This window comes from Microchirus variegatus (genome assembly GCF_963457635.1).
Source record: "Microchirus variegatus genome assembly, chromosome: 17".
In the NCBI taxonomy this organism is placed as follows: domain Eukaryota; kingdom Metazoa; phylum Chordata; class Actinopteri; order Pleuronectiformes; family Soleidae; genus Microchirus; species Microchirus variegatus.
The window spans coordinates 19,369,243-19,380,005 of NC_139818.1; the positions used below are offsets into that span (position 1 = coordinate 19,369,243).

Below are 10,763 nucleotides of genomic sequence, written 5' to 3' on the forward strand. Positions count from 1 at the left end.
TACACATTATAATTGACTTTTGTTTTAGTGGTTGAATGTTATGCTTTTATGATTCATAATATACTTCTCAGAGAAGAAGCCTGGTGAGGCGACTCAAATAAACACAGTTTTTGAAAGATTTAAGACAGGTGTTCATAAATAAATTAGTTGAGTACTGGATGCTGTTTTAATCTTTCAAATTCTGCACGTGCCAGAGCCCGAGAAACAAACCTGTAGGTGATAATTGTTAACAGATGTGAGAAACTGTATGGTCGGTCACCCACAGTGACTCTAACCATCATAATCACATACTTTCCACAGGTAGAGAAGAATATAACAGCTCCACAAGTTTTTCCATCCCAACTATTTCACAAAAAACACCATTAATGCAGACTTTAAATATAATATAGGGCTAGAAACGATGTGATGAAACCCAAGCAGGCGTAACTGATGTGCATCTGTGGTCATTAGTCAGGGTGCAAACGAGGAAAATTGCAAATGTCTGACTCCGTGAGGAAGCCACTGGCCTTTTCAGCTGCTCACTAGTAAAGAGGAAAAATTGTAATGCAGCTCCAGTGATAGCATGAAGTAATTTGAAATAACACACAGTTTCTGTTTAGTTGTCTTTCTCCAGGTTCTCTAGGTGTCCTCCCACAGTCCGAAAAACATACAATGTGGGGATTAGGTAAATTGGACACTCTAAATTGGACACCGTAGGTGTGAGTGTGAGAGTGGATGATGGTTTTTTTGTCTCTATTTATGTGTCCCTGTGATGGACTGCCGATCTGTACCCTATCGCCTTATGTCAGCTGAGATTACACAACCCACAACCCTCATGTGGAAGATAAAGCGATAGGAATTGGATGGATTGATGGATCTGTGGTCATCTAAATAACAGATGAAGCTTGAATGTAGTAGGGGAAATTGCTCATACTTGTTTTAAAAATTTCTCACAGCAGGCATTCGCTCTCCTCATCTCAGAGTTTCATGTTCTCCTTCCTCCTTGAATGACAAGTCTCCAATGATGGACAAGACAAGAGACATAATGGCAGTGATCTGCTTGTTACTTCTCAAATGGCCTAAGGTAAGTGATAAGTGGCAAAATACAACGTTGAGTTACGTCTTTGACGTAAAGTTTTTGCCCTACATTTTATTTCGTTTTTACGTTAAAAGTCCAATATTGAGTCGCGACCGCTAATGCCAGTAAGCTACAATGCCTATTCTCAAAATTGGGGTTAGGGTTAGGGTTGGGGTTGGGGTTGGGGTTGGGGTTAGGGTTAGAACTCTGCGAAAATTGAGTTTCGTAGAGTTCTCCATCGCAGAAGAGTCCTTTTCAGCCAAAGAACAAACTTTCCTTAATGGCGCATCCTAACATTTTCAAGGGATTCTCAAAACCCTTGTACTCTACGATATACAGTATTTGCATTTGGGCGATGTATTTCCTGCTAACTGGTGCCAAATGGCAATAATCTTGCCTTTACTTGACGTGAAAATGAATCATTTTGTGTCCTCACAGTGTGAGACGACGAGTGGGAAAGTGTTAGAGGAGACCTACCGTAGGTGGGTGCAGTATAAAGAGGACTGCATCAAAATGATTGAAAACGAGCCAATGCCTCAAGGTATGAAGACATGTCAGAAAATGGAACTTGGAAAATGTTAAATTGTGCAATTTAAAATTCCATTTTTCATTCTTTTCTTTTTTTTTTAAAGGAGCAGATTTAGCAGGCCTGTTCTGTAACAGGACGTTTGACAAATACGCGTGCTGGCCAGATGCTCCCGCTGGATCTGTGGTCAACATCTCATGTCCTTTCTACTTGCCCTGGTACGACAAAGGTAACACATTACACTTCCCCTGTGGGTTTGACAGCCCAGAACCAGGCCAGTTCATCTGTGGCCATTTTGAAGTTCAGCCAAAACTTTACCACCTGATACTTGATGACATACTTTTATGTGTCTGACAGAGATGGGGAGTTAGTCACACACATGCAAGTCTCAATTCTTAACCTCCGAGTCTCGAGTCGAGTCATTTCCCAGACATTCCATATTTAAATATGCTAAAAAAAAAAAAAGACAGCCACTTCTGAAACTTTGAACATTTACATTCAACGATTTGAGAGTTTGTTGAAGTTAAATTAGTTCCCTGGTGTCAAGTAAAACGATACTTAAGGGACAGGAAATGCCATAGCATTTGGAAAAGGGATCACTTGCTGGCTCTCATGTACATTGGCTTCATATACGTATAACGTGTATCCTCTGGACACGTTAATCCTCTGAGGCTGGAAGCTTGTGTAGAACTCTGTGCTGCACTGTGGAGCCAAGAATAGACCTTTTTGCGGACTTCGCAGACTTCCGGTTTTCGGATACTGTTGCCCTCACCAGCACTCTCCGGAGCTCCGCGAGACAACAATTCCAGGAATTTAGCTCAATGTGACGTCCCAATGAGCTCGGAAGTCAACATGGCGTGTTTTATTTCCTGTACTTAGACTGAGGAGGACCACAAAAACATGACTTTGTCATCTTTTTTCACACTTTGGCGACTGATAGGGTCTCCAGAGTCCCAAATGTAAGGATTTAAATGATTAAAAAGTTGATTTTTCATAATATGGGAGCTTTAAGAATATCTATTTCTCTTCTATAATCTCTTATAGAAGAGAAAATCAGCTCATATTTGCATTGCATTACTAAGCCAATATCCCACAGACATTTTTATCTTCCAGAGCAGTTATCTTTGACCTATGACATTATCACATTATTATGTTACCATTCCACATATTAAAGGCATTTCTTTTCTTTCTTTAATTAAATTACATAACTGACTGACTGGCTCTAACGTCCACAGACCAGGCATTATTAGACAAGTCTAGCTGTCAGTCACACAGTGTTTCACATTCTCTATTATATACTTTCTCTATATTGGGAGCATAATTTGCTCAATGTTCTATTGCAGGAGCCCTGAAAATAGTGATTGCAACCATTATTTCTTTAAGAAATAAGGAAATTACCAACATTATCAATCAGGTTAGAAGTGGGCTAATAATTGAAATTCTGCTATTTCCTTTTTGTTTTTGGCAAACAGCAACTGCTACTTCTATCCTACTTTCTAAACTTCCGTTTCCAAACCACACTGACATACAAGAAGGTACTTTTTTTTAATTAAATAAAAACAGCGATTTCTATGTGTCTTTAATGCCCACTGTGCCTCATTTAAATGGTTATCTCCCGTGCCTGATAACCCCGTTCAGTCTATTTAATTGTGCTGTAACCATAATTAGATCGGTGGACGGTTAATGACTCACATTAAAACACAATGACTGTGATACCTTTTTTCAGTTTCCCAGGGGGTCGTGCGGCGGCGTTGCAGCTCCGACGGCATCTGGGAGCGAGAAGACAGTGGGCAGGTGTGGCGGGACATGACCCAGTGTGAGGAGGAAAAGGAGGTCACGTCGCAGGAGGTACAACACTGGCGATGCCGCAATCATTTGCAGATCATTATTGTGTAATTGCCCGCCTGAGGAATTGATGTATTTTGCTTATGTGCTCAGTCAGTCTCACTGAGAAAACAGTCTTGAAATAATTAGTCGTGCCCTCGCATCCTCAAAAAATATGATTAGTGTCCATTTATATCAACAGCTTTGGTTCAAACAGCTGATGGTGAGCTTCAGGATGTTGTACACTGTCGGCTACTCCTTGTCCCTCTTCACGCTCATTACGGCGCTGATCATCCTCCTGAGCTTTAGGTAAGCGCTCGATCAACTTTTAATCTTTGTTTTCATGTTTATTGTCATTAAAATGTCATTAAAGTTCCCATAGAGTGGTCCTATCGCACATATATGTGAGTTATGGAGGTCTACTTAGATACATTAACTTGCTTTTATGGTCAAAAACCTCCAAGTTGCTGCAAACGAGCCGATCTAAATCTCTCCTCACTGAAGCTCTCGTCAGCAGCGCTGTTTCGGACCGAAATCTCACCCCCCAGAAGACAGAAGTGTGCTGTGATTGGCCAGCCAAGGAGAGCTTTCTCAACTGTCTTGTGATTGGCCAGGCACCTGGAAGTGACGTAATTAGCACGTCAGCTCTCAGAAGTGCAGCTCCCCCCTCTGGAGCGTTGGATGCACTGCTGCTCATTATCAAAACACTGTTAAATATTTGCGTCAGAAGACACTGTCACAAGTGAAACACCTCCGCAACGGACGTTCTTCTTCTTCTTCTTCTTCTTCTTATTCTGCGGTTCAATGTACGCAACCGGATGTGTCCGGACTCATTCCCAAGCAGGAGGATCTGCTGTTCAGGAGAAAGGATCCTTGCGTCACGATTCCAGGCTTTTTCAGAGCGCTTGCAGAGCTCGAAAATGCAATAAAACCCAGTGTTCTCAGCAGTGGTTGAACTGTCTGTTTCGAAACTTTAGGGCTTCATAAACGAGGTAATGGCGCAGATGCACACCAAAAACAGTGTTAATTGGAACTTCCTATGTGAGCTTTAAAACACCTGTTAAGTGGTGAATTCAGGTGTTAGAGCAAGTGTTTCAATCAGGCTTTGGACATTATCTCAGATGAAAGGACACTTTTGGACATTTTGGACAATGCTATGCTTCTAACTTTGTGGTGACAGTTTGGGGAAGGGAACCTCTTCTATTCCAACATGACTGTGTCCCTGTGTGAGCGAAACAAGGTCTATAAAGCCGTGGTTTGACGAGTTTGATGTGGAAGAAATTGACTTGCCCACGCAGAGCCCTGACCCCGACCTCCATCGACCATTGAGGTGAAACTGAACCTAAGCCTTGACTTCATAAAAGCTCTACAGAATGAATGAAAGCAAAATCCCATAGAAACACTTCAGTGTCTAATCTCGTCCAGCGGACGCCGGTCTAAAAAATATACATATATGTGTGACCATGATATTTCATGATGATATTTCACAGATATTTAAAGTAAACACCTGTTTTCAGATGGAATGATGTATAATTCACAATAAAAAGAAGAAGAAAAAAAAAAACCTATGAGGCTGAATTAATCTATGAATAACAAAAACAGACAATGAAGTAAATAATAACATATGAAAAAAAAGTGTAATTATGTGATTTAATGTATTTGATGACTTGATAAATACAAACAAATGTATTATAATGAAACTCTTTTGCTTCTAGTCTATATTCGATCACCTCTGCTGTGTTTACAAGAAAGAATGATTATTTACATTACATAGACTCTGTTATATATATATTTGAATAAGCCAGATACATGTGAATACTTGTGTCCATGTAGTGTAACATGATACTTCAATCATTCACTTTGACCGATGCAACAAGAGACTACACTAATTATCCTACTTATAGTATAAGTATAGTGATGATGAGCTGCAGAAGTTAAATATTACAGGGATCACTAACCATCAGAAAAATGATCCATATTCAAAGTTTAAAATGTTGTTATTCAAATGTTATTTGAATTCCTGACAGGAAACTGCATTGCTTCAGGAACTTCATTCACGCCAACCTTTTCCTCTCCTTCATCCTGCGAGCTGTGTCCGTCATCATTAAGGACACCATGTTAGAACGCCACTGGGGACGGGAGATCATCAAACAGACCGATGTCACGGAGATCCTCAGTCACCAGGTGAGTCTTTTTAGAAATGTACCTCCACTCTTAGAAATAAAAGCCCTTTTTGGCTCCAGGTAGAAAACTTTTTATAAAGGTTCCACCAAGAACCCTTTTAAAACCCTTTATTCAGGAAAGGTGTTGTAAAGAAGGGTGTTCTGGATCAAAATGGTCCAGTTAGAACCTCAGCCCTTGAAGAAGGACTATTTTGGAACCCTTATTTCGAAGAGTGTACGTGCCTATTAACACACACCCTGTCTGGGGGGGGGGAAAGTGCTCTTTTATTTAAGAATCATCATATTTCTACTAACTTTATGAACAAACAGCTAAAAGTAGCAGTTGCCATTTTAAGCATTTCATTATAGCTCAGTATTTTATTCAATGTTCTTTATTGCACCAGCTCAGTGAACCCAGAGAAGCTAAAAAAAAAAAACGGATGGGTGTTTACTTTATTATTAGCAGAAGCAGCTTGTTATGCAACCCAATGACTAATATGTGTCAGTTTTGGTTTAAGAAAGCTGAGAGCAGAGCAGGCAGGCGAGGAGACGTGGCAGCTTTAACTGTCTTTATTAAAAGAGGGTTAAGAAGTGTGAGGGAGATAGTTGAGATGTCGGTAGTAGAGACATCGATCACCGTCAAACAGCGAGGATAAGCTTCTACGGCAGCATGCACACGGGAGGATACTAGAATAAACTGTGCTCTCAGGAGAGACGTGACGTTACCACTGAGTTGAGGATCTGGCGATGACTGACTGCAGGACCGGGAAATGTAAAGGCTGAGCGTGCTGGAATCAGCGGAGGAAGGAGGAGACAGAAAGGAGGGCATGACAGAAAAGAAATGATCGATTATGTCAAATCCAAGTATTGTGATGCGATCGAATTGTGACACAAGCCCTGGCTTATTCTAAGGCTACGAAAACCAAACCATTTTTCAGGACTGAATACATACGATATGAAGTATATTCAGCGTCTTTGAACACGAGAACAGATTTAGACTCCTCTAAGGCAGGGGTGTCAAACTCATTTTCACTGAGGGCCACATCAGCATAATGGTTACCCTCAAAGGGCCAGATGTAACTGTCATAGAGAATAAATGTAAACCAAATGTAAAATAAAGGTAACTACTCTATGTAACATATTGCTAAATAACTTTGTGTATTTATTACTTACACAGATGTTATTTTGTGTGGCGGGATGCTGTCACTTTGCGGGTACCGCAATCGCCATGCATTATGGGAAATGTAGTTTATGGTCAACGCACAGATTTTTAAGACTAATTAATCACTCGCGGGCCACATAAAATGACGTGGCGGGCCACATCTGGCCCCCGGGCCTTGAGTTTGACACATGTGCCCTTAGGCAAAATGTAATATTAAACATTTACAGTATGCGGCTCTTTTTATATTCGTTTCTTCTAGGCTGCGATTGGCTGTCGGATAGCTCAGGTGATGATGCAGTATTGTGTCCTGGCCAATCACTACTGGTTCTTTGGTGAGGCGCTGTATCTGTACTCTGTGCTCATAGCCTCAGTGCTCATGGACAACAACAAGTACTTGCCTTACGTCTGTCTCGGCTGGGGTAAGTTCTATAGGTCGAACTCCGTGCACCAGTATCACTTTATGACCGGTTATTATCTTAATTGTCACCGCTCCACCAGTCATGTGTGCACCCCATTATCAACTGCACTTTAGATAAGGAGTCAAGCGTGCTCATGTCACAGCACTGTAGGGTTTTTTTTGTCTGCGTGGATGCCATGGAAACATGGAGGCAGTCATGGTGGTTTCTGAACATAAGTCAAGTCAAGTCAAGTCAAGTTTATTTATAAAGCACATTTAAAAACAACCTCAGTTGAACCAAAGTGCTGCACAGTTATTTGCACACAATACAACCACACACAACACGACAACAAATAAAAACAATAAAGGAATAGTAAGAGCTTAGTTTAAGACAAAAACTAAAATTAGAATTAAAAACAAATAAAATAAAAGTAAAAATAAAATAGGAAAGCCAAGGATTCTCGTCTAGCTGGGACTGAACGCCAGGGTAAAAAGATCAGGTTTTTAGTAGTGTTTTAAAGTGCTCAACAGACTGTGCAGCTCTAACCTGGAAATGTAGGCTGTTCCACAGCGCGGGGGCCGCCACTGAGAAGGCTCTGTCCCCACGAGTAGAGAGTCTGGACCGAGGTACTGCCAGAAGCAGCTGGTTTGTTGACCTAAGTGCTCTGGAGGTACTGTGAGGCTGCACAAGCTCTGATAAGTACGACGGTACCAGACCATTCAAACACTTAAAAACAATTAATAAAACCTTGAACTGGATCCTAAAATGAACAGGCAGCCAGTGCAAAGATGCAAGGACAGGACTGATGTGATCACGCCGCTTCTTTCCAGTCAGCAGGCGGGCGGCTAACACTCACATCACCACTGCCTCCTGCAATCTTCACTTTGTCATATAGGTATACCGCTTCTATTTGTGGTGCCCTGGGTGGTGATGAAGCTCCTGAAAGAAAACAAAGAGTAAGTATGTGTCTGGCATCTGAGTTGTCGTTCTTATTATGCAGAAGGAGAACTTGTGACATTGGCTTTCCTTCCAGGTGTTGGGCTGTGAATGAGAACATGAGCTACTGGTGGATCATTCGCTTCCCAATTCTTTTTGCTTCACTGGTAAGGCTGGATTTTTTTTTTTTGTCTGCGTCATATATGTTTTTGCTGCTAATGTGAACTGTTTCCGATCAACAGATCAACTTCCTGATTTTCATGAAGGTCTTGAAGGTCATTTTTTCCAAATTAAGAGCCAGCAACCAGACGGAATACCCTGATTACAAATTTCGGCAAGTTCTCTCCTCATCATCATCATTTACATTCATTACATACCTTTTTGAAATGGCTGTCGCAGAAAGGCAGCGATGAATTTTGGCAGCAAATGTATATACAGCATGCACATGTAAGACATTGTTTGATTTCTCTCGTTAGGCTTGCCAAGGCAACGCTTACCCTTATTCCTCTGTTTGGGATTCATGAGGTCATATTCATCTTTGCTACAGACGAGCAGACGTCGGGCTTTCTGCGCTACGCAAAGGTTTTCATCATGCTTTTTCTCAATTCATTCCAGGTAGGTTCAGTGGGAGCACACACTAGCTGCAGATATCTCTGTCCAAACAGTTATTTGTAGTCAATATGTGCAGCAGCAAATGTGCTCAGACTAAGCAAGGCTCCTCTTTAAATCTACAGGGCTTTCTGGTCGGTGTGCTCTACTGCTATATCAATAAAGAGGTTTGTTGTATTCAGTTTTTTTAACATTAAGGTAGTGATTGTAGTGATTAGAAATCAAATAACTGGCCCCCAATAAAATTATGTTATTTGCTTATCTTCATACAAAGGATATCGAGTTCAGAGCTTTTATTCTGAAAAATATGAACTGATTCAAATAGATTCTGTCTGCTAGAATTAACAATTAACCTAAACTAAATGTTTAGTTTGAAAAATCCTAATAAAAACACTGCTGTTGTCATGGAAACAGCCAGGTTTGGGGAGTAAATGTCCATAAAATAACTACGTGTATATGTTAGGCTCAAACAAGAAGCAGTAATTCTTCAAATTGAAATGATGCACGATGAATATTAACAGTACGTGTTTGTGTCTCAATGTCCACATTATTGTTAAGGCAGCAAATGTGGGTTTTTTGACATTTTAAGATACTTTTGCCTGATGAAGATTACCAAAAAATGTACTTGCTGATCCCTGTTCTACATGTAAGAGTGTAATATTAGGCTTAAATCATATAATCCCTCTAGTGGAACTGTATTTATTATTCAGTTTAACTGACTTTTTTTTGGCTGCAGGTGAGGACAGAGCTGAGGAGAAAGTTGCGCAGCTGGAGGATGGAGACAGAGATCGTGTGCTGTGGACAGTGACTAGCCGTGCTCGACTCTCGAGCCGACACCTTATCAATCGCCACAGTGCCGGTCGCTAACAGATCCTCCGCCACGACAGTGAGGCCAGTGGCGGACGACTCTGCGTCTCCCGAGAGCTCGCTCGTTTTCAGGCGTCAAGTTCAGCCAACATCCTCCCCACAGCTGGAGGCGTCTTTGCTGCACTGTCCGTCAGAGATGAACAGAGAAAACCCCCTGCTGTGTGGGAATCAGACTGACGCCAGACAGTCCTCTGTGGCAATGCAGGTGTCCTTTGTCATTCATCTGCAAGACCCTGTGGAGTTACTCCCAAATGTTGTACATACAGACTCTGACTGAACACAGACTGCCGCTTCACGTGCTGTACTTTCTATGATTACATGTCGTTATTATTGTGTACATGAAAAGCTGTAAATTGTAGTGTATGTTTTGAAATTGTCAACATGTGGATGGCTGTAAAACCTGATCAATATTTAAGTAAATAAATTATTTTTATATTATCAATTTGTTAAATGAGTATTGAAGCAATAAATAAATTAGTGCATTGTGTATAATAGATATATGTAGATGAGGTGTAAATATCATATTTCAGAGGACAGCAGCATTCACATTAAAGTCAGATGTAAGACCTCGTTCAGACTGAAATGTGATGTTTTTGCATATATCAATTGTAATCAGACAGCAATTATTTCTTCTGATTCAATCCACATTTGGAGGTGGTTTGGAATTCTCTGAGAGAAAAACAGGAAAAACATTCAACAAAAAAAGAAAAATATATTCTGAAAAAAAAATACTCAGAAAAACCTTTTTTAATTAATTAATAAATGTATTCATTAATTCATTAATGTATTTATTTATTTATTTATCCAAATGAATGCAATGCGCTTCCGTACTTATCAATGTAAACTGCCAATTTGATGATTTATTTCCCTGGCGTACGGATTCTGCTTCATAAACTCCATTACCCACAATTCCATGGGAACGAAACGCGTTGACGTCAAGAGTGTCGTGCTGTCGTTGGCAACGGCGGAGGCTGGAGCGGGAAGGATACGAGTGCCGCTGCCTGTGTAAACTCGCTCTGAAGCCGAAATCAAAAACAGTTTCGCCACAGGTGGAGGTGAACTGTACAGACTCCACAGACTGTCCACAATGGAGTAAAGTAACCGTTTGTTTTTGTTTTGTCGACTGTATAACAGTGAGCGATACTTCCGGTCGTATGGTATTTGCTAGCTAACATCTGTGAATTGATAATACGTACATGCGAGAGGTTGAAGAAGCAAGAGT

The 10,763-nt window shown here is 40.8% G+C and overlaps 1 protein-coding gene across 1 annotated transcript; it reads left to right on the top strand.

The window, feature by feature from the left end:
• Positions 1–1,003: 1,003 nt before the first annotated feature.
• Positions 1,004–9,482, top strand: LOC310938884 (glucagon receptor-like; the record flags this gene model as incomplete). The annotated part of the gene is made up of 13 exons (XM_083903512.1): positions 1,004–1,063; positions 1,496–1,598; positions 1,702–1,812; positions 3,310–3,431; positions 3,610–3,716; positions 5,435–5,591; positions 6,991–7,150; positions 8,025–8,085; positions 8,163–8,232; positions 8,308–8,399; positions 8,542–8,680; positions 8,800–8,841; positions 9,411–9,482. The coding sequence occupies 13 exons, from the start codon at positions 1,004–1,006 to the stop codon at positions 9,480–9,482; spliced, it is 1,296 nt and encodes a 431-aa protein (XP_083759638.1).
• Positions 9,483–10,763: the final 1,281 nt, after the last annotated feature.